We start from the raw sequence: 26,091 nt of genomic DNA, 5'->3' as shown, positions 1-26,091 counted from the left end.
CTATGAGCAGAAACATGGACGTTACTACGAAGTGAAGAGAAACGACTAGTAGCATTTGAAATGTGGATATGGAGAAGGATGGAGCGTGTGAAACGGACAAACAGAATAAGAAATGAAACTGTGTTGGAAAAAGTAGGTGAAGAAAGAATGATGCTGAAACTAATTAGGAAGAGAAAAAGGACTTGATTTGATCAATGACTGAGAAGAAACTGCCTACTGAAGAATGCACTGGAAGGAATGGTGAACGGGAGAAAGAGTTCGCGGCAGAAGAAGATATCAGATGATAGATGACATTAAGATATATGGATCATATGCGGAGACTAAGAGGAAGGCAGAAAATAGGAAAGATTGGAGAATTCTGGGTTTGCAGTGAAAGACGTATCATTTGGCATAACACTATGTAGACTTATGTATATGTAGGCCTAGGTATGCTATATTTCTGAAATCATAGACGCTACATAGTGCTAAAATTACAACTCAGAATGTTAAATTTTAAAATTATAAATGCTAAAAACCACGAATTCTAATTATGATTACGAAAATAAACATTGGCAAAAACGTGCGGGAATCGTGTCCAGTGCGCTCTACACCGAATCTGCATCAAGGCTCTTGATTCTTCGCAGGCTGCAAGTGCATTCATTATATTGGAACACGGAAGTTGCTAGGATCAGCATTTCAGTGCCGTTGAACCAGTGCGGTGTCACGCCATATGGATTAATTTAATGCAGGCAACGGAACTCGCAGCACGAGATGCACAAGCCCCGTACAGTTTTCCATATTTAACTGGACATCTTAATTGTGTCGTAAAGCACGATAACGTTACAATCTTAGTATTGCTACTTCATTCTGATTTGATAGCAGCACAGTCACGAAGCTTGAGTTGTGAGGGTACTAGGAACAATAGACTGTGCAGATACTATTTCGCATTGTCTGTAATGAGGCGATAGTAGCGATCCTAGTGGTTAGCAACTATCTATGGATGCATATTTACTATGTATTGAGCTTCGTGACTGTATATACTAGACTGTGATAGTAGTCTGCAGCTCGGGTACCATCATAAGCTACAATCTTTCACATTATATCATGTTAAACATTTTACTCACTATTTTTAAACTTTTGTTTAATTGTCCACGATGATATTGTTTCAGAACTGTTTCTTTTACAGTCTCACTCACACTGCCGGAGTATTCCATATCATTTGACCCGTCGTCCAGACATATAAAACACACAATAACAATAATAAGTAGGCTATTAATAATGTCGTGTTCAACATATTTTGGACTGCTGTTATAGCTCAGTGGTAACGTATTGGACTTGTGTTTACAAGACTTCGCTGGGCCATGGATTCGAACTCCGCTTAAATTCATTACCTGTTTGGGTTTCTTTCTTCTGTGGTGCATATCTCGGAGACTTTCGAGGACTATGTTCGAAAGCAGTTCCTAGATATTTCATCAAGTTTTTCTTGACTAACGACACGAAATCCAGCTACCACCAGTGGCGTAGCGTCAATGTAAGCTAAAAAGCTTAGCTTCCCCAGTTAATAATAATTTCATAATAAACCTGCAGTTTATGGAGAAAATTATTTATTAATTTTAATAGAATTTATATTTACGCGTTAAATATTGTGATGCGGCAGCTCAGGATGATTTGTGATGCAGCAGTAAACAAGAAGCCTGCACACACCAGCTTCCAAGCAGACTGGTTTCTTCTGTTTAATCTACCCCGCAGATTTTCCATCCTTTTCTAACTAAACTAACCTAGTCGCAAGGCTAGCAAGAAGCTAGCTTTAACATTTAAAATAAGTAGTTTCCGAGTTATCCCTTTTCGTCAGTTGTGTTCAGTTGAAGTGTTAGTGTGCATTGTGGCTGATATAATAAATAATGAGTGAAATAAGAGTTGCTGACACTAATTTACTTGAATTTTTTAGGACAATTGTATTATCAAGACTGACTTACGAACAAAAGTGTGATTTAAAAAACTAATGACCGACTCCCTTGTTGTCAATGAAGGACACAACCAAAAGACAGACGCATACTTACGTAATGATACTAATATTGTGATTTCCCTAAGTATGACAGGGAGTGAGCTAATGTTACACGTATACGTGTCTATTTGTTAAGAGATATGTGTAAACCGTGAAATCATATTTTACTACGTATCATTTGAGGTCATGCCTTATTGGTGTTACTTACGATGTTCCAACCAATCTTCGACTGCTGACTTGAAATTGATTACTATTTATTTTAAGACTATATTTTTGTAATACGTTTTCTCATATTGCATGAAGACAACTTGAGTTAGCTTCCCCTGCTCAAAATTTCATGCTACGCCACTGGCTACCACTAATATATTTTAGCATTCACATCACTTTCAAAATCATACTTTTGTAAATGGAAAAATGTTGGAAATTATTTCATTACATATCGCACCCTTAAAATAATACTGTCGTAACTACCAAAAGTTAGTTTTGAGTAAATGCAAGATAAACATTTCAAAGTCACATGAAAACTCAGAATTACCAAGTATTTGACCTACCTGCAGCGGTCTTTGAGGGCTATCCTTCTTTAAGGAGATTCAAGAATAACTTAAAAAGTTGTGTATAAAGTGTAATTAAAATTAAGGTGACATTTATTTTTTAAGGTGACATGTATTTATTTAGCCTGACGTGTTACTCCCTTGGTTTGAATTGTAAATTATTTAAAAATAGCTTGTAAGAGGGTCTTAGACTAGAAATGTTTAGTTTAAATGTAGTTCTGTTTATAAGTATAAATAAGGATGTAATTGTTTGTCCTATTTGAACTGTTGTATCAGTGAAGCGGTGAGTCAGTGAAGTTATGGTTTTACAGTGCAGTGAATAGTTTCTATCAGTGATAATTTATAGTATCAATGAAATGTGTTCTATAGTGTCAGTGAAATATGTTATATAGTGTAAGTGAAATGTGTTCTAAAGTGTCAGTGAAATGTGTCATAGTGCCAGTACAGTGAGTGAGATGAGAGTAAAGTGAAAGATTATTATCAGTGCCAGTGTGAAACTTATGTAGGGCCTATACATATTAGGTTCACTTATTAATTAGGTTATTTTATTTATTATTATTATTATTATTATTATTATTATTATTATTATTAATTGTAATTATTGTGTATAATTGTATTGTGTATTCTAATTGCATTGTGTACATAATTGTATTGTGTATTTAATTGTATCGTGTATTGTATAATTGTATTGTGTATTGTAATTTTATTGTATTGTTTATATTGTTTGTACCACTGCCATCAGGTGCTTGCCCACTTGCAGTGTAAATAAATACATACATAACATTAGTAAGAGTCCTGTAGACTTTGCACTTGAACTTATTGTTAGAGATACCGGTACTACAGTTGTACTGTTTGATATAGGTTTAAATAAAGATTACAAAACTGCCTGTAACTCAAAATTCAATTTTTTAGGGTTACGATAGTATTATTCTAGGGATGCGATAAACACGTTCTACGTGATGTTGTGAAAAATTAACTCACGTGTATCTATTTAAAACGTGCAATCTATAAATGAAGTAAAATTATTAAGAGACTAAAAATAATGCTTTTGTGTGACCCAAAAAAGAAACTTATTTTTTTCTTACTTGGAAACATATTAAATAAATTCATTAACATAGGCCTACTTGTATCCTTGGAGTAATAGTTGAAGAAAATGAATTTAAAAAGGTAATATCATTCGCAGGGGAAAGGAACTGACCACCCTACAAGATTTAGTTGCCTCATAAGTGTTGCCTTATTGGTGTCACTTACGAGGTTCAGACTTGTCTTCGGACAGTTGACTAAACAACAATATCATTCGCAACAGGTAAAGGAACGGAATTATACAATATTTACGAGAAAACTTGTTCACAGACAAGTTGAAAAAATACTGTACTTCGCTTTCTTTTTATATGAAACATGTTGAAAATATTTATGTCCATGAAAATATTGAAACCTATTTTCGCAGTTTGTATACAAACGACTTCTTACATCTGAGAGTACCATTGGGGTTAATGACCATTCTCCTTTTTTCCTGTGATTTTTTAATCCACCGTTAACAATTCAGATTCAACTTTCTCCCACGTTCCAACTCGTCGCCATCGCAAGTCTAAATTCTTCATGCCATAAGACAGACGCGGCTTCACCTATTCCCTTACTTATCATCATTATCCAACTGTCACACATTTTTTGTCACGTGTTAAATCACTTAAATCTGTTGGTTGTAACTTTCAGGCGCTTCGCTTATAATAATGATTACCACGCGGAACGAGGAACACTTCTAGACTTCTAGGGCCGTATTCATAGACATTCTTAGCGCGGGCTTTCGGTGGATGATCAGCGAGCTAACGTTTTTCGTATTCATAAACCAGTGTCAGCGATATGATAGCCTATGATATGAATCCTGTCTAGCACTCTCGTAGCGGGGGCTAGCGAAATGTCTATGAATAGCACCCTTTGAGACCAGAAAATGAACATGCCTCTATGTCTTAAATTTTATTGGAGTACGCGCTGAATTGAACGCTTTCCTGTTAAATTCCAGGCTATGTTGATCTGCAGCGCTAGAAAGATATGCGTCCTACGGTACAAAATTCCGGCACACCGGCGACACTGATATAACCTCGGCAGTTGCGAGCGTCGTTAAATAAACCATAATTTATTTTTACATACATACATACATAGTGTTCTTCTAAATGGCAGGTCTTTCACTACAAACCCAGTATTCTTCAATCTTTCCTATTTTCTGCTTTCCTATTTGTCTCCCCATGTGATCCATATATCTTAATTTCGTCTACCATCTGATATCTTCTTCTGTTCCGAATATAGGCCTCTGTTAAATCTAACAGTTAATGTCTACGTTGTGTTTAAATTGTTTTAAAATTAAAGAACTGAATTTCTATTTCCGCTACTGAATGTTGTACGATTAATAGAGTGAGTTTTTCGCGGAGCTTTAGTGTTGGTAAGTGCCCCATTTTGTGCTTCAGAAATTCTTACAGCTTCCTGTTAAATTAAACAGTTATACGTATGTATTACCTTGTTTAGTTGCAGTAACGAATTCTGTAAGAAGTAAATTAGGATTTTCAAGAACGTGTTTCCTTGGCTACATGAACCAACGGAATCTTGGTTCACGATTTTTTCCTTGTTTTCACACCCACATTTTTCCCTCGTGCAATACTATTACACTAGAAGAACTTGAGTTTGAATTCTTTTTACGAACACTTCCTGTCGCATGCTCTGTAAGAATTCGAGGAACGCCTTTAAATGTTTTTCCTTATTATTAATTAAAGGAATTGAAGAAACCTCAGACTTCGCCATTATTATGATGTCACAGTAAGACATTCTAAAATAAGGTTCGCTTGGGGGGACATGTTAAAGGCCGTAATACTAGTTTTATGGCTGAGTTTTATAGTTCGAGTCTCGTTCTAGGTGTTTTCAAACAGGGAGGGGAAATGCGTCAGCTGAAAAACAAGAGTGCAGCCAGACGTCCGTAACAAGGGTCCATTTTCAACAGCCGAACTTAATGTAACTTAACGTAAGACAGAGTTCAGCACTGTAGCTTAAAGGGTTTCTCAACATTCATAGTAAGATATGAAAACATTACATATCTCGCCATGATTTTAAGAACACAGTCAGCATGAAAAATGCATTTCTCATATTTTGATAATTCACGTCTTTAATAGGACTATATTACATGTTATATTCTTCAAGGATGAATTTCAATTAGACTACTATTAAAGTAATAAAAATAATAGTAATAAATTAATAATTTTTGGTAGCTTAGTTGGCAGAAGGCTGGTTTACGACGACAGCGAATCTGAGTTCAAATCTCGGTGGAGTTGTATTTGTGGCGGACAAGCTCAAGATTATGAGTAGACAGTGGATGCGGGATGACTTATCGTTGAATGTAGGTGCACATTTACTATATATTACATTTTTTCATTCAGACCATTGGCTCAACAGGTTTTAAACGTAAACATACGACATCAACATGCTACTGTATCTCCGTACAGTCAGAAGGAAAAGAAAAATAACGTACTATAGTACATACCTTGCAAGGTTCAGTCCTCGTCATCATTAATGCAATTACCAGCGTTGTAGTAAACGACGATATACTCTCGTAAGTTGTCGAAGCTGAATCGTCTTCGCCTATCGCTTAAACAGTTTTTGTATCGAGAGAATTTCTGAAGAAAACCTCTAAATGGGGATCACTCAATTTCTTTAGAGGAATATTTGTATGGGTATCATGTTGCACGTGTCGTTAGACCCGCACCACTAAATGATGATGATGATGATGATGATGATGATGTAGATGGTTCCTCAGATTTCATTTCAACGCATTTCCTGATGCGATGTACTGTTGCAACGTTTCTCTATAGCCTGAGTTGTTCTGGTTTTATTTCAATTTTACATACATTACACACGATATTGTCTTCGTTAATACATAAAATGTCACTCTCATACTTTTTAATTGCATTTCGTATCTCTGAGCGAATTTAACGTTTTGCCATTATGAATGGATCAGCACAACACTATTCAACGCGTACTAAATACTTGAGCAGGATAACACAACTGCACACATTGCGTTGTAATGTTACTATATAAACGGACGGGGGTTCCTTCGTTATGTACGCTGCTGTACTCTCCAGGTACACAAAAGACGGACGGCGCGTTACGTGCCATATACTCTGATACCAAACAACTTCACTTTTCCTTAAGTCATCCCGCATCCACTGTCTAATTATGAGGATTTATCAGAACATCTCTTCTGTTTGCGTGACGCCGAATCGGCCATCTGCCGTAATAGGTGTTCCTCGCGGTTTGTCCGAAGTCTGGTAGATGGCAGTAACTCATAGATCTGTATAAGAGGTACCGAAGTCCCCAGATTTTTGCTTGGATGGTGGTGATATGACAACTGACTAAGTAATTAAGCTAGCTATATCAACCAGAGATACTGTATAAATATTTAAAGGCTAGAGAGTAATGTGTAGTATGGAAGATAATGAGACCAGCTGAGATGGGAAGCACAGTCCGCAAGCAACTCCATAATGGGTGCACAAAACTTCTTTCGGTTTTAAGTGCTTAGGGATGTCCTTTGTCCCGCTCGATATGTATCTCTGTGCCTCTAATGTTGATGATGATGATGTTAATAATAATGATAATAATAATAATAATAATAATAATAATAATAATATCAACTATGAATGAAGCTGAAAGCAGATATTAAACAAATATTAGCAATATTGCCTATGTTAAATTTGTAAAATCCGTTGAAGGGCCACTACAGATTCATACTCAACAAAGTTAAAAATTGTAATAAATTGAGAATAGGAAATTAATTATCCATAAAAATAAGCACTGTAAGGCCGGTATCATACTGCATCGGACAGCACAGTTTTGTCTAGGACCGTCGGAAAATGTTATGATTTATTTAACGACGCTCGCAACTGCAGAGGTTATATCAGCGTCGCCGGATGTGCCGGAATTTTGTCCCGCAGGAGTTCTTTTACATGCCAGTAAATCTACTGACATGAGCCTGTCGCATTTAAGCACACTTAAATGCCATCGACCTGGCCCGGGATCGAACCCGCAACCTTGGGCATAGAAGGCCAGCGCTATACCAACTCGCCAACCAGGTCGACTGGACCGTCGGATGAGACAGTGATTATACGCATTCTTATGAGGCTGCAGCATACTGCTTCGGACATGTCCCGATCAACAGCGGACGTCCCGGACGGTCTCCAGCAAAACGGTGATGTCAGGTCAAGTTTCGTCCGCTGGTGGACACGCTCGGACATTTCATTCTATGCTTGCATGAAATCTGCTACCCACCTGATTTGCCCTGTCCAGTGTGGGTTATATTCAGTGGCATAATTTTTTTCTTACATTGTATTTAATTTGAATTTGAAATAGATGTAGACGCAGATGAAGTTGTTCTTTGTGTTCATGCAGGTCCCCCTCTTTTTATTTAAACATTGAAAAAGAAACGCATAAGAAGGACTTATTAAATGAACTGAGGGAAGAAGTAGCCAAAGAGATTAATGCATTTATGGAACCAGTAGGTTAATTTTTTTATTCAGAGGATGAATAGGACAACTTCTATTTACGAGCGTTTCTTCTTTTTTTTTTATTTTATTGGGTTATTTTACGACGCTGCATCAACATCTCAGGTTATTTAGCGTCTGAATGAAATGAAGGTGATAATGCCGGTGAAATGAGTCCAGGGTCCAGCACAGAAAGTTACCCAGCATTTTCTCGTATTTGGATGAGGGTAAACCCCGGAAAAAAAACCTCAACCAGGTAACTTGCCCCGACCAGGATTCGAACCTGGCCACTTAGTTTCGCGGCCAGACGCGCTGACCATTACTCCACAGGTGTGGACTCTTTTCTTCTTTTAAGCATGTAAAATAAATAGATCATTGCTACGATTTCGTCGTCAATAGCCTTCACGTCACAATTGAGAGTAGCAGTATATAGGAGAGCTACGTAGTCTACAGTTCCCCAAAAAAGGAATGAGACGACTCTTGGTGATGCGAAGGTCCAAGTTTTATAGCGCGGTTCGCACGTTATCGACGTAACCATGCAGGAAGATATCTGGCAATGCATGCGTAATTTCACCCTATTCCAAAATACACATCAGTCAAAATGTTATTAGTTATCTGTCCATATCTGGTACAGATCCCTGATTACGTCCCATTATCTTTTATCTTTTATGAAAGTATGGAAGGAACCGTGTAGCAAATAGTCACTATTCGTAGGGGAAAAAAACAATGTTGTTATAAAATGATAAATATAGAGCAATGACAAAGACCACAAGGAAGATAACAAGGACCACAAAAAGGACAAATACGAGTATAAGGACACAATAATGATCACGACAAGAACCAGGACCATGATACTGACTTTGAGAAAGAGAACAAGAACCACGACAAGAAGCATGACGAAGACAACAACTACAATTATAAGGACTACGACAAGGACAAAGACGAAAACAAGGACAACGACAAGAATCACGACATGGACTACGACAAGCGCAACAATAAGGATTACAATAAGGACCACGATAAGGATCAAGACGTGGACTACAAGGATTACGATAAGGTACACGATATGGACCATGGTATGGATCACAAGGACCACGATAACAAGCAAGACTACGATAAGGACCATGACAAATACAACAAATATCACGAAAAAAGGCCATAACAAAGACAACAAATACCACGATAAGGACCGTGAAAAAGACAAGAAGAACGATAAGGACCATTACAATGAACAGGACCATGATAAGGATCATGACAAAGACGACAAGATCACGATAAGGAACATAACAAAGACAAACAAGGACCATTAAGAGGATAAGGACCACAAAAAAGACAAAGACAAGGACCACGATAAGGGTTAGACATGGACAACAACAAGCACCACTACAAGGATTACATAATGACTACGACATGGACTACGATAAGGATCGCAAGGACCTCGAAAGCACCATGATAAGTACCTTGACAAAGACAACGACCATGGCAGGACAAGAACAATGAAATAGACCACGATAGGAATCACGATATGTGCCACGACAACAACCACAAAGATCACGATAAAGACCACGACAAGGACAATAACATTGACCACGATAAGGATCATGACATTAACCAATACAAGGATAATGAAAATTATCACGAAATGATCACGATAAGGATCATTACAAGGACAATGGCAATGACAACGATAGGAATCTCGATAAGGACCACTACAAGGACAATGACTGACCTCGATAAGGATTACGATACGACCACTACGAGGTCAATAACTGACCATGATAAGGATCACGATAAGGACAACTGCAAGGACAATGACAATGACCAATATAAGGAGCATTACATGAACAATGACCATGGTAAGGACCATTACAAGGACACTGCCATTGACCATGATAATTATAACATGGGCCACTACAAGGACAATGACAATGGTCACAATAAGGATAACGATAAGGATCACTACAAGGACAATAACAATAATCACGATAAAGACCACTACAAGGACAATGACAATGACCAAAAGAAGGATCACGATAAAGATCAGTCCATAGCTGCTTGGTACAGAATTTTTTTTAACTACAAAATTACATTTTTCTTACACATTTATCACAACAATTGTTACAAATCACGCCACTCTTGTAAACTCTTTGAGACTGTACATTAGGATGCATAATTAAACTCTAAAGAATCAAATTCCTACAGTCATAGACTATAATTTGTAACAATTGCTGTGATAAATGCGTAAGAGTAATGTAATTTTTAGTTAAAAATTGAAAAAACGAAATCTTTACAAAGCAATTAACAACTATTTTTAGCTTCACAATACTAGTCAATTAAAGAAATGATACTTCTGAATAGTTCATTCTCTATTTGTAATATTCTTTTACTCTTAAAACTAAAGAAAAAAGGCATTTTACTAACAATTTCAAATTAGTGTAACTCTGAAAATATTGAGATTAGAACACATGTTTATAGCAATGTTTTTTTTTTTTTTTTTTTTTTTTTTTTTTTTGCTCAGAATGTCTTCGGAAATAAGCTCCGTAAGTGGCGGTAAATTCTCGTGAATCACTCTGTATAGCACGCACAATGGGCCAAAGAGTGCCTAAGTGCACGGGTCCAGCCCTCGTGAAGCCAGCCAGCCAGCCACCTAACTCATACAGCTCCAGAACTATTCAGTCAAAGAATGCAGAGTAGATAAGTAAGCGATCTCTTACTTTGCCAGTAAAGCAATACTGGGAAATTTATTTCTGTTTAGAGCTGTGTGGACGACAAAGGGATCGAAATATTTTCTGAACTAGCAAAAGAAAGTTGGAAGAATGTACGAATATGTAGCTCTAGTAACTTGACTATTAAGTTAAACAATGGTCCTCTCAGTTAACTGCGTAACATTTGTAATAATAAAATATCAAACTTTATATTTACAAACAAGCTACTTGTTTTTAAAATATTTTCCTTTATCATAGAACAGACAGAACGCCTGGCGCTATAAACAATATGCGAAGCTCTTCTGTCTCGCGGAGTAGTCCAATGTTCGGTTTAACGAATGTCCGAGTCTCACTCGCTTGGACGGCTCTGGATCATGAAAGACAGATAATATTGAGTCATCCAGGAGTCCCAAGAATAGTTGCAAGAACGCGATTATCATCATGTACCTTTCAAATGATATGTCCTCCTTTCTTCTCATTGATTGAAGCACGCATCATGAAACTACAATCATTAGAATTGGGAGTGCTTTTATTTTTGTTAATAACTTGTTATCTCCCTAAAAACGATTTATTAGAGAAATAATAATACATCCACTTATAATAATTAAAAGACATAGGCTATATTAACAACTACTCTTTTAGAGGTAGCCTATGTGTTTTGAGTTTAAAGAATGAACGTTACAATAGTAAGTGTGTACATATTTGCTCTTCTCTTTTGTAGGTAAATGTAATTTATTTTATTCTTGTTTACACGTCATGTTTCATCTATGCATTACGCTTATTTCCTTTGTTGATTTATATTCTAGTTATGAATACAAATGTACCAAAGGGTCCAATCAATTATAATCCTATTTCAAGCTAACTTACTTACTTATGGCATTTAAGGAACTCGCGGATTCATTGCTGCTCTCATATAAGCCCGCCATCGGTCCCTATTCTGTGCAAGATTAATCCAGTCTCTATAATCATATCCCACTTCCCTCAAATCCATTTTAATATTATCCTCCCATATACGTCTCGGCCCTCTGAAAGGTCTTTTTCCCTCTGGCCTCCCAACTAACACTCTATATGCATTTCTAGATTCGCACATACGTGCTACTTGCCGTGCCCATTTCAAACGTCTGGATTTAATGTTCCTAATTATGTCAGGTGAAGAATACAATACGTGCATCTGCGTTGTGTAACTATCTCCATTCTCCTGTAACTTCATCCCTCTTAGTCCCAAATTATTTTCCTAAGAATTTCAAGCTAACCCCCTTTTTACATAGGAAAAGTAAGTTTCCTTCAATTACTCCACTTATACAGTTACAAAATGTCATCAGAGTTCCTGTATGGTGAAATGCGCTTCGTATTCTGTCCTCTATATTTGTGGTTCTGTCTAGCCGCTTCAAGACCGGATATCCGAACGAATGTCCAACCTCGTCGGTTGATTTGCAACCGGTCGAATATAAACCGGTTGTAAGTGCTGTTCTGCAGCACTCTGATGTCCTCACTATTGTCATAACCTCGTGATAAAAGTCGGCCTAGGTAGCACAGTCGGTATAGTGCTGGCCTTCTGTGCTTGAGGTTGCGGGTTCGATCCCGGTTCAGGTCGATGGCATTTAAATGTGCTTAAATGCGTCAGGCTCATGTCAGTAGACTTACTGGCATGTAAAAGAACTCCTGTGGGACAAAATTCCGGCGCACCGGCGACGTTGATATAACCTCAGCAGTTGCGAGCGTCGTTAAACAAACTATAATTTTTTTCGTAATAAAATAAACTACACTACTACTGATATTGATTACTTTATCTATTGGATCAATATCATTGTACTGTACATAGATATTTTGTTACAATACGAGTAAAATGCCAAAGAATATTCATTTTTGAGTAACATTAATTATTTAAATTTAATGATGGACATTATGATTTTTTTCTAGGACAACAAAAGAGAGCATAGACCATAAAAATTTATATATTTTGTCACATTCTTTGTTTTAATATCACAAAACAATATTGTGTAATTTAGTAAATTCTTATTAACGCAACCTTCACAGATGTGTAGGGTAATGTCTTCTCTATTAATGATCTCTATAAAATACGTCTATGTTGAGAAAGGTCTTTTGAAGCATCACCATTTTCGTTTTTCGAAGGGATTTCTGAGGCAATCGTTTGATGGAGTCACTAAATATGGAAATGTCCAGACTTGGTGCTGACGGCGATGCAACGAGATTATTGATTAGATAAGTAGTTTAGAGGCAATGAGACTGTAATAAAGTAATGAGGAAATTGTAGAGGATGGTGTAATGAGAATGGCAAATGAAATTAATGTAGACCTATGTGTAGAAAACCCAACAGCTTTATCCGTCATAAATTCCACAGGATCTGAAGAAGTTCAAAATGCTAAGACACTATAGCCTACATATAGAAATGTATTGTCACGTTTCATTGTCTCCCGTCATGTCTCTTTTTGTGTAATGTTATCAGATTGTAGTAACACAGAAAGGCAAAGCAATCTTGCTGATAATTCAACATGCATGTCACGGTTACATAAAGTCGATGAAAGATAACGGATCTTAGTATTCTGCATCGTCGCCAATTCATGTTTGCACTAAGTATATTCAAGATAGAAAGAAAGAAAGTCGGGAAGGAATACAGTGAAATAATAAAAGAATGAATTAGATATGCTTGCGATTTTCCTTCCCCTTACATAGTAGTTATTACGTTAACGTCCATTTTCGTAATTACCCTTCAGAATTCTCTGTGTTCCTTGAACGGAACAGTGAAAAATGGAGTGGGACAAGTGGCGAACAAGGTTGGAGCTTACATAAAAGTTTTCTCTAAGCCCCAAATTTCTCGCACCTTACAAGGGCATGCCATTGGGTACCTTCAGAATTCTCTGTGTTCCTTGAACGGAACAGTGAAAAATGGAGTGGGACAAGTGGCGAACAAGGTTGGAGCTTACATAAAAGTTTTCTCTAAGCCCCAAATTTCTCGCACCTTACAAGGGCATGCCATTGGGTACCTTCAGAATTCTCTGTGTTCCTTGAACGGAACAGTGAAAAATGGAGTGGGACAAGTGGCGAACAAGGTTGGAGCTTACATAAAAGTTTTCTCTAAGCCCCAAATTTCTCGCACCTTACAAGGGCATGTCATCGCGTACCTTTTAATTGTTTCTCCTCCCATTTCCCCTTAGTTCATTCGTTCTAGAAATACACTTACTTACTCACTCACTTACTTACTTATTTACTGATTTTAGAGAACTCAGAAGTTTATTGCCGCCCTCACATAAGACTGCCATCGGTCCCTATCCTGAGCAAGATTAATTCAGTCCCTCAAATCCGTTGTAAAATTATTCTCCTATCTACGCCTCGGCCTCCCCAAGGATCTTTTTCCCTCCGGTCTCCCAACTAACAATCTATATGTATTTCTGATTCGCCCATACGTGCTACATGCCCTACATTGTTAAATATTGCTTACGAATATTATATTTACGCACGAAAGTAATTTACTATACCTATTGAATTAGATAGTTACTGTATTTTTTAATTTTGAAAGACGATAGCGTCCAACATGTTCTAATATCGGCAGAAAGATCGAGAGGTGAAGATTGTGAAATACTGAGAATATCTGCATGTTCTTTGCTTAGGTATAAGAATAATGGCTGGTTCACAATAAACCGGGAGCGGAAACGACAACGAGAACGGAAATATATTTATTTTGACATTATTTCGTTCTCGTTGTCGTTTCCGTTCCCGGTTTATTGTGAACCAGCCTTAATAGTTTGTTGTTGAGACCGCGTGCCAAAGCTGTGAAGAGATGAGAGATTCCAAAACCGACATGACAGGAAAGTCGGACAAGAGGTGTGCAAGATTTGATACAGCAGCCAGAGCGAGTGTAGTTTTCTGCGGTTCTCAAGTCGAGCGCCACGACAGCTGTTCCAAGTACGGTGAATATGGTCATACTTCCGAATGTTGAATATAAATATAATGGACATATTATGGGCCCGCTGTAACTTTATGGCTAATTTTGAAGTTACATCGAATAGAACATCGTAATAATCAAATAAATGCATTATCAGAGTCTGGGTAAGAATTTTTTCAGCGAAAAGGAGAGGAAATGTTTTATGTGCGTTAGGAAGTGAAAAACTGAAAAACCATTTTTTGTAAAATTTGTAACTCTCATTGGGCATATTGGAGAAGTTACATAGATGGGCATTTGTGTCTTTAATGAATCCCTAATTTTTTTTACAAGAAATCTTGTGGTTATACAGGATGTTTCAAAAATACGGGGCATAATTTCAGGTATGTATTTCCCACATGTAGAAAATCAAAATAGTTCATTACAACATGTGTCCGGAAATGCTTCATTTTCGAGTTATGGCCTTCACAACATTGAAATTCACCGGAACGTTTTTCTTTCCGCAGGTCGTTGTCATTACAGAAGATATTCAAAATGTCCACCTCCTGCTTGAATACAGACCTCACATCGATGTCTCATTGACCTGCGAACACGATCCCAAACTCCAGGAGTATTGCGTTTGTCCTCAGAACATGCCACAATTCGATTCCGAAGGGATTCCAAATCAGGCACCGGAGACGAATAAACCAATGATTTTAAATGGCCCCACAAGTAGAAATCGAGAGGGTTCAGATCAGGTGAGCGTGGAGGCCAAGCAATTGGGCACCTCTACCTATCCATCGATCAGGAAACCTTCGATCCAAGTACCGGCGAGCCGTACGACTGAAGTGTGCAGGAGCGCCATCATGCAAGAAGTGAATGTGTTGACGATTGATCAGTGGAGTGTCTTCTAAAACATGAGGTATGGTGTTTTCCAGGAAGTTTGTGTACGCCTGCGCCGTAAGTCTGTTTACAAGTACATGGGGTCCAACTAATCGATCACCAATGATACCGGCCCACATGTTGAGGGAGAACCGCACCTGGTGATGAGATGGAACAGTTGCACGTGGGTTTTCATATGCCCATACATGCTGATTGTAGAAATTTGTTATGCCATCTCGTGTGAACTATGCTTCATCTGTAAATAATACTAAGGCAGGAAAGTTCGGATTTACACCACACTGCTGCAAGAACCACTGACAGAACCTACAGTAACTCGTGCAGGGTATTCTGCTGGTGACAGGGCCTGTACACGTTGCAAATGATAAGGATACAATTGATATGTACTCTTTCAACAGTCTCCAGACAGTCGTATGAGGAACATTGACTTGCAACGCTACCCTTCGTGTGCTTATAGAAGGAGTCATGTTCACAGCCTCCAGAATCTCCTCCTGTACTTCTGGAGTTGTAGATCTTGGTCGTCCCCTTCCCAAACCAGGAGAGTTAAATTTTCCACACTCGCACAGACGGTAATGTAGACGTACAAATGTCTTCCGATCTGGACATTGTCGCTGTGGGTACCTCTCCTGGTACAAACGACGAGCCAGCGCAGCATTGCCGTCCGCCTTACCGTACATGAAGTGTATCTCTGCCAGCTCTTCATTTGAATACATGTCGCACAGTCTAACGCCTACACAACACTGAATGTAACCTTCGCCTCGGAATGAACTGTCAGAGTGCCCTCTTAATGTCTCCTTTGACGGCAACGACGTTCCGGTGAATTTCAATGTTGTGAAGGCCATAACTCGGAAATAAAGCATTTCCGGACACATGTTGTAATGAACTATTTCGATTGTCTACATGTGGGAAATACATACCTGAAATTATGCCCCGTATTTTTTAAACATCCTGTATATAATTACTTCATTGTTGTCATTAAGGACTTAAGTCATAATCACAAATGACAATATCTTCCATAAGATACTACCAAATATTTATTAGGCTAATCCTCATTGTTTGCTGTACTCGTTGGAAAATTACGTAAATGGACAATTGAGATGTTTGAGTACCCGAACATGTTTATTAAGAAATTTTGTGATTATATAGAGTGAACCATAAGTAATGTCAGGGAGTTATTCTTTGAGATATTTCAAACAAAAAAATTAAATACAATTTTGCTCGATTTTCCTTCCTTTTCGAGATAAAATTGTTTCATATCAAACATTTCATGGCGTGTTTTGGGAAAGTCATTGATTGAATTCCCAATATGCTCAGCCAGTTTAAGAGATGAGTGTATTATGATAATAAATTATTGAAAGAATTCTAGTTTTGTCCTTGAAATGTGCAGACATTTTATCTGACCAAATAAGACATTTAAAAATTCCTTTGCAGAACGAAAAGTTACATTTTTTCGGGTCAAATTTCGACCATTTATTATCATAATACACTGCTCTCTTAAACTGACTGAGCATATTGAGAATTCAATCAATGTCTTTCCCAAAACACGCTATGAAATGTTTCATATAAAACAATTTTTTTTCTGAAAAGGAAGCGAAATTGTACTGAACTTTTTTGTCTAAAATATCTCAAAGAATAACCCTCTGAACTTAATGACATTATCGTACCTACGGTTCACTCTGCAAATTATCATTTCATTGTAGACGCAAATCACAATCTGTTATATTAATTTTTCCCAGCTATTATAACAATTATTATACAGTCAATCCTGTACATTATCATTTCATGTAGACGTAAATCACAATCTGTTATACTAATTTTTCCCAGCTAGTATAACAATTATTATACAGTCAAATCTGTATATTACCATTTCATTGTAGACGTAAATCACAATCTGTTATATTAATTTTTCCCAGCTATTATAACAATTATTATACAGTCAATCCTGTACATTATCGTTTCATTGTAGACGTAAATCACAATCTGTTATACTAATTTTTCCCAGCTAGTATAACAATTATTATACAGTCAAACCTGTATATTACCATTTCATTGTAGACGTAAGTCACAATCTGTTATATTAATTTTTTCCAGCTATTGTAACAATTATTATACAGTCAAACCTGTACATTATCATTTCATTGTAGACGTAAATCACAATCTGTTATACTAATTTTTCCCAGCTAGTATAACAATTATTATACAGTCAAACCTATATATTATCATTTCATTGTAGGCATAAATCACGATCTGTTACACTGTTTTTTCCCAGCTACTACAACAATTATTATACAGTCGAACCTGTATATTATCACTTCATTGTAGACGTAAATCACAATCTGTTATATTTTTTTTCCAGCTATTATAACCAGACATCGGATTCTAGGGCAAATGCCTATTTTGTTTCTTTAGGAGAAAAGTAAAAATAATTATTAATATTTGTGTTTCATGGAAATTGAAAGGTATTCAAAGAGTTTTATAGTGCCCTAAAATGCCCTAAAACGGTTATTAGAGCCTAATTTGTTAATATTCGCCTAAAAATGCCTAACTCACTGTAAAGTTTCGCATTTTACTCTTACTTTTTATAATTTATACATGCATTCACTGCGAAATTTAAGGCATTTAAAAAGTGGAAAGTTTGCTTCACACCGGCCATGAAACCATTGATAAAGGAAACAAAATGTTTTGAATCTCACGACACTCGCAATAGATTTCACCGAATTTAACATGTTTGGAGGCATAAATGCCGACAAAGAACCAACCTTAGTTTTGAAGCAGGCAACAATCACAACATGTGCTGCTACCGATTCAGAGATATACTATACTATAAAAATGACTGTTTTCGGTCTGAAACCGATTAGCTGTACTGCCCTTCAGAGTGTCATAAAATCACAATTTTTGGAGAAAGAGTGTTTTTGAAATATTTATGAAAAGTCGTAAAACTGCGAATTAGTAGGGTAAACCGTTACAAAATATTTAAAAGAATGGCCCTCCTAGTGTTAACACTACCAGGAAATGCAACAATAAGTGGAACTTTGTATTTTTGTCCAATTGAATCTCAATAACAACGGTTCATTTGAATGCTCGTTAACAGTTGCTCTTTCCCTCACCTTATTTGTGTTGAGAAGTTTTGAGCGGTAGGACGTTTTCCTGTGAAGTTTAACGCGATAATGCCGAAAAATATAAATGCAAAATCTACATTGATCCGGCAATGGCTAACAGAATATTCAGAATTCACTTATGATGGAAAAATAATATTCTGCAAGATTTGTAGCAAACAGGTATGTAACAATAGTTGAAATATATCAATTCTATTAATTTTAATGAGTAGGCCTATAATATTTATACATTGACTGAGCTATCCTGAGGTATAATTCTTTTTAAGACCACTACACTTTAACCTTTTAAATTCCGATAGTTAAAGTATTTGCAGGTCATTAAAATTTTGATTGTTCGAACCCACTAACTTTGTGATAGAAATACGGCAATACAACAATTAGGATTTTATTTTAATTCAGTTTACTTTACATTTTTAGATTTCGCAAGAAAAGAAGTGCCACCTAAAGCAGCATGTGCAAGGAGCGGCTCATAAGGCTAAAGCTCAGCAGAAAAATCAACTGCAACAAACTTTACTAACACAGCCTACTTCATCCAATCTCAGCAGCAATTTCTATGCTGATTTAACCAGAGCGTTTGTTGCTGCTAACATTCCCTGGAATGCAATTGAAAATCCGGTTTTAAGACAGTTTTTACAAAAATACTGCAAACAAAATATCCCATCTGAGTCGACCCTAAGAAAAAATTACTTAGACAGAATATACAATGAAACTTTAGCTTCCATTCGGGAGGATATAGGTGATTCTTACATATGGGTCTCTGTGGATGAAACCTCAGATCCTATGAATAGGTATATAGCAAATATGGTAGTAGGAAAACTTAGTCCTGATGGACCTTCGATTCCACACCTCGTATGTGTTAAGGAACTTTCGAAAGTGAATAGCCAAGCCATTGCTTATTTTGTAAATAAAGGCCTACAGTCTTTATACTCAGGTAATATAGACGATTCTAAAGTTCTGTTGTTTTGTACTGATGCTGCCTCATACATGGTTGCTGCAGCTCCACTTCTTAAAACATTTTATCCTAACCTCACGCATGTAACCTGTCTAGCACATGGCCTTCACAGGGTTTCTGAAACAATCCGGAATGAATTTCCTCTTGTCAATTCGTTTATTTCTAACACAAAAAAATGTTTTTGTAAAGCCCCATCCAGGATTTCAATATTCAGAGAGAACTTTCCAGATATCCCACTCCCACCTCAGCCGGTTGTTACACGATGGGGAACCTGGATTCAGTCAGTGGTGTATTATTCTAAGTATTTTAAAGAAGTGATCACAGTTATTGATAAATTACGGTACCTGAAACTGATAGTGCAGCGTGTGTGAAAGCAGTGAAAGATTGTCTGAATGACTCACGAGTGAAAAACGATATTGCCTACATAACATCAAACTTTTCTTTCATACCTGCAAGCATTGAACAATTAGAACGTGAAAAACAATCTCTTTGTAGCCAAATAGCAATAGTAAAGGAAGCTCAAGTGAACATACATTCTGCTTTGGGCGAAACTGGGAAAAAAGTTAAAAATAAGTGGGACAACGTATTAAATAAGAATGTAGGATTTTCATTGTTGGAAAAAGTATCAAGAGTGATATCGGGGGAAAGTGTAAATGTTCCAGTAAGTATTGATGTTTCTATTGTACCTAATTTAAAATTTGCGCCTTTCACATCAGTTTCGGTTGAAAGAAGTTTTTCTGCTTTCAAAATTATTCTCAGTGACAAAAGGCAAAGGTTAACTGTGGAGAATTTAGAAAAAATTCTGGTGGTGTACTGTGCAGATAATTATAATAAAGTCTGAGCATGGAACTGAATTTCAATAACTTAAAATGAGTAATCTTGATATCAATAATCATTATTTCATTAGTTTCAATATATTAAATTTGTGCAGCTCTGTTTATAAATATAATATAGTATCCTTTTTTAATGTTTAAACATACTTTTTTGTGCGTATTTTAATGTATAACTAAAAATTTCAGTGAAAGAAATAAGTATGATACCTTGATGTGCCTAAAATGCCTATTTTCATTAAAATAGAGCCTAATTTTACAAATTTTGAGCTTATTTTAGGCGCCTAAAACTGCAATTTTTAGTGCCTAAAAATCCGATGTCTAATTATAACACAGGAAAATCTGTATATTATCATTTCATTGTATACGTAAATCAGAACCTGTTATAATAATTTTTTCTAGCTATTATAACAATAATTATTATACACTCAAACAAAAAATTAAATTAGCTATATTTCCATTGAGGTCTTCAAAAGCTCGAAGCGCCCATCCAAGGCGTTTTTAAATTTCAGATCAATTTATGACAAGAGAAAAGAAAAATTTTAAAGTTGAGAAAATTAACGTACAAAATCAATGAAAAAAATTTATTTTGGATGCTGGTCACTCCGCAGGTATGAATGTCATTCAGTACACATTATAGAACTCTGGGGTCTCAACAGACTCCTCATGCACATCGGAGAGGTAACCTGATTGCTCAACTTATGCGGCACCCAGTGACGTCGCCAGGATCAGAGCAAAGGGGGTGCGGATGGGGTGCGAGCTGTAAAAATGGGGTGCGAGCTGTAAAAATGTGGTACATAAAAAATCCAAAATGTTCTCTCATGCAGTTGCGCGCATACTATACATCTGTTTATTATCATTACTATGTATTATTATTATTATTATTATTATTATTATTATTATTATTATTATTATTATTACTATTTTGACATTATGAAAGAACTGCAGATTGAACTGATTACGGAATACCTACAGAAATACAGACAGAACTGGAGATCACATGTCATCAGAATGCCTCGTTCTAGAATTCCAAGCCAAATTTTAAATTACCATCCTGTGGGCAAGAGATCCTTGGGCAGACCGTTCAAGCGTTGGCAAGAGACCGTAACGGGCCACTAGGCCCAATATATGCAAGGATGGTGATGATGATGATGATGATGATGATGATTACTACTATTACTGCTTGCCTGGGAATGTGTGTTGAGTTTCCTAATATAAAGCTATACGTCGATTACCATGGGCAGCATCAAATTTGTCGATTAGATCCTCAATATCCAACGCCTTACGAGATCCTGCTCTACAGCAAGGACTGCGAGATCGCTAAGACATTCATGGCCCGTTCTGTTCCGCAAGTAAGTTTTAATGCAACGTAAACACAAAAATGCACGTTCACATCGCGCACTAGATGCTGGTGTTACGATAGAAACTCTGGAAAGTTTGTGAATTTCGTGAAATGCCAATTTATACTCCTGAAGAAAATTAACAAATTTTAAAATGTTGTCAGTAGTGACATCATGTTCATTCTCATAACATTCAATCGTTTTACGGATTAGTTTCACTTCGGCTTCCACACTTTGTTCATTACATCCATAACGATGCACGAAGGGACATAGTTTTTTCACATCCAAGAAAATTCTTAGATCCAGATTGCAACACTTCATGCCTTTAATTATTGAGCTATGTTCAGAAAATCCGTATTCCAGTTCATTAAAAATTTTATCAAGAATTGGATGAAAGTCATCCGCATAGTAATCATCTTCTGACTCAAGTTTCTCTTTATTACAGTGCTGTAATTACGTGTCAAATGTTATGTACAGTTTGAATAATGGCTAGTTTTTATTTCTCGCGTTTAATGAAAATTGTTTTACACTCTTACAGGAATATGTTTGTTTTTACTTCAAAATAACTTATGCCTAATATTTTTTTAAATGAATTGCTCAAATCAGGACTTCAAATGTCCTTTGGGGTGCGGAAAGGGGTGCTCCGATTTTTTATGGGGTGCTTGCGTACCCTTTCGCACCCCCCTAGCGACGTCCCTGACGGCACCCTTAGGCTCATGTGTATATGCAAGGGTTGTTGAGGTGTGATTACACTACCCGGCTGCTTACAGCCACGCGCCGCGCCGGCTCGTCATGGCAACCACTTGTTACGTTACGCTGAGTTTGCGTGGATGGGCCGCAGCAGTGCGGTGACATGCGGCCGCCAGAGCGCGCCGTGCCGCTGCACCTCACCAGGCGGGCCGCGTGGTCAGTCCCGTTCCAGGTGCCGGCATGTGGAGGCGCGCCGTGTCGAGCTGGTTCGCGCCGGCGCAGGCACGCGAGATGCCGTCGCCGCGCGGCCTGCCCGTCGTGGGCACCATGCTGGACCTCATCGCGGCGGGCTCGTCGCCCCACCTGCACGAGTACGTGGACGCCCGGCACCGCCAGCTGGGCCCCGTGTACAAGGAAACGATTGGGCCCGTCACGGCCGTCTTCGTTTGCGACCCTACCGAGATGCGCCGCGTCTTCTCCCTCGAGGGCAAGTACCCCAAGCATATCCTGCCTGATTCTTGGGTGCTCTACAACAAGATGTACGGCTGCAAGAGGGGCCTCTTCTTTATGTGAGTTGTAATACATTTTACTCTTGTCGACATCTACATTACGTGTTCTCTGTCTCTCAGAAGTTACGGGGAAAAAAATTGTCATGTTAAAAAAATAAATTTCGTCACGACACTCTAATGGATGTTTTCAGCATCATTGATACTGGTAAAATTTTGTATGTTATGTCGTTCGTTTTGTTCTTACACCGGTATTTAAAATCTTTACTTCCAAACTACAGGACGGGACCACATCTATGACTCAAGTGCTAGTGCGGTCTGGATTCGATTCCCGGTCATGTCATGATGTGATTTGTGATGGACAAAGCAGATGTTTCTGGGTTCTTTCTCGGGGTATTCCCGTTTCCCTCTAGCATTCCACCAACACACTCCACCTTCCCCTCATTTCATCTATCATCTGCAATAGACTGAGGTGGTCTTGGGGACAGTACGGGTTTCCGATGCTGATATAGGAAAGACATGGGGCTCCGGGCTATGGGACTTGTACGAGGATTCAACTTAGCTCGTACGAGGATTCAACTTAGCTCTTCCAGGGCTGAGGCAGGATGGCCCACCTGTCAGTGCCATCATTGGATTCCCGAATGACACCCAGACCACCAGTCGTACTTGAAAAATCATCGCATATATGCAGAGGGCGCACAATGAGCCAAATCAAATCTAAGTGCCTTGCATCCCCGGTCTCGCCTTCTGAAAGCCAAGCCAACTACTGGACGGATTTTATTCATAGTAGATAACTATTTCATCCGAGAAGTGTGCACATAAAATATAACAATTTATACTTACACCAATATTGTACAAAACTGATGGCCGTACAATGTGTGACTGTATCGTCGTTTAGTTTACTTTCGCCTTATAGCGTACTAAAAGGGAAAGTACTGCATTGCTCGAAGAATATTGTAGTCAAGATTTATATGGAAATACATGCTTTTAGTACTCGTATCTTTGGTAGGTACCGCAAAAGTAGTCTAATACTGTATTTGGCTTGTTCTTTTACTTCGTCTATATTGCATCTACTATTTATAGATTTACGTTTATTTTATTTTATATTCATTTACGTTTATTTTATTTTATTTCATATAATTTTAATTATTGTATATTATATATCACTACCACCGGGTGTATACCCAATTGTAGTGTTAATAAATACATACATATACAGGCAGTTTTCCAACCTATATTATTATTATTATTATTATTATTATTATTATTATTATCATTATTACTATTATTGTTATTATTATCATTACTATTATTCTTATTATTGTTACTGTTATTATTATTATTATTATTATTATTGCTTATATGACGCCACAACCCATGCAGGACCATAGCCAACTAGCTAACTGCCTGGTCTCACGTCCATGTGCCTCAACATAAGTGAACCATCATCTTACCAATACAGGAGTAAAGTTTGGTCAACACGATAATCCTTCACAGCTGTTGTAGCTGGTTTTCGAAACCGGATTTCGTTAACAATTTTAAGTCCCCAAATTCATCACATTGCTGGATGGGCACCGATCCCATACAATGGCCTAAATCTACGCGAAAATGTTTTACCCCATGAGGATTCCAACCAGCGTTCATTCCGTACAGCGAGTCACGTCTTAGTTTAATCACGACGCTACGATGTGGGACATTATTATTATTATTATTATTATTATTATTATTATTATTATTATTATTATTATTATTGCAGTTAAAAATATTGAAAGCTAATAAAAAGTAGGTCTAGCCTAAATAAATGTGTACTTATATTAGAAAAGAACTACTCAGTTTTTGATATACTGTAAAGATGAAAGATAAGATTTTAACAGGAAAAATTTTTTTCCAAATCATTGAGACGGCCGCTTGTCTGAAGGAAGTGGAAATCTAGAGGATAAGACTTATAATCTACATTACAATTATTGAGTAGGCTGATATATATTATGTATTATTTGCACTTGATATCGATTAATGATTTCCCCTTTCTTTTTTTATATACAAGAATGGATCACTACGCCGTATGTTCTCAGATACGAATTGGTTGCGAGTAGTAATTGTTAACGGTCACCAGTTTGGTTAGCGTCAGCAAACATGATCCGAGGCTGCACTCGGGCATAGGTTCTAGTCTAATTGTGGTCGGGCTGATTAAGTTAAGTTTTTTTCCAAGATTTTCTCCAAATGTAAGGCAAATTTCAGTAATGTATCATGAATTATCTTACCTATATCGCCAAAATATCCTTTCGCTATTACGAGTACGTTTTTCATCGACGCTAGGCAACTGCGTAGATGATGCGATATTATTAAATAACTGATTAAAATGATTACCTAAAATTTACTCAGCGTTATATACGATTAATATATAAGGATATAGATTATCGTGTTACAAAGATGTGTTTCCTTTCCGAGATGCAATTAATATCGTCTGTACATTTGAAAATCGGAAATGGAATTAAATGAAGTTAGAAGTTCAGAATGTCGTTAGCGAAATAATAGAAATGTATAGAGTACGAGGTCAGTGGAAAGTGTATTGGACTTAATCTGTTTGCACAAAATTCAATATAATGCCAGCGTAGTTATGTTGCCTTGTTCTAATGTTTGTTTCTCATTAAACGAGTTGTTTGCAGCCGAACAAGCTGAGTTCGATAGTTGGGTTGTATAAGCTAGCAAAGAATCAAGTGGGAGAAGACCGGTACGAACCTGAGTCATCGGCAGCTTTTAGACACGAGCAAGTCTCAACCTTTTTAGCAAGGGTCGCATTGTTAACCTGAGGAGTCCTCTCACAACTCTGGAATTCCATACAACGCCTCTTAATTGAAATACCAGCAGGGAGCTTGTCAACTACAAATTTCCGGTCCTAGCCAAAAACGTCAATTTTTTTTAACAAATGACAACCGCAAAGTTTTGTTTATGAGAAGAGTCCAGGTTAGTACAGTAGAACTCCAATTTAGAGGAATACCTTGCAAACACTAAGTTCGCCCGAGACGATGCACTCGACGTAGCAAGACCCCTGCATTCGTTCAGATGTTATTGTAGCTACAGTAAAGAGGGACTTAAAAACTATTAAAACGAACCTGTT

The 26,091-nt window shown here is 37.3% G+C and overlaps 1 protein-coding gene across 1 annotated transcript in view; it reads left to right on the top strand.

Moving 5' to 3' along the window:
- Positions 1-22,637: 22,637 nt before the first annotated feature.
- sad (Cytochrome P450 family protein sad) overlaps positions 22,638-26,091 on the top strand; it is a 96,062-nt gene continuing 92,608 nt past the window's right edge. The window contains exon 1 of the mRNA XM_069816825.1: positions 22,638-23,036. Coding sequence (XP_069672926.1) covers positions 22,708-23,036 — 329 coding nt within the window. The 5' untranslated portion in view covers positions 22,638-22,707. The remainder of the gene's footprint in view (positions 23,037-26,091) is intronic.

This window comes from Periplaneta americana, chromosome 17 (assembly GCF_040183065.1).
Source record: "Periplaneta americana isolate PAMFEO1 chromosome 17, P.americana_PAMFEO1_priV1, whole genome shotgun sequence".
In the NCBI taxonomy this organism is placed as follows: Eukaryota; Metazoa; Arthropoda; class Insecta; order Blattodea; family Blattidae; genus Periplaneta; species Periplaneta americana.
The sequence above is the reverse complement of the archived record's forward strand: the minus strand, read 5'-3'. Positions and strand labels throughout refer to the sequence as shown.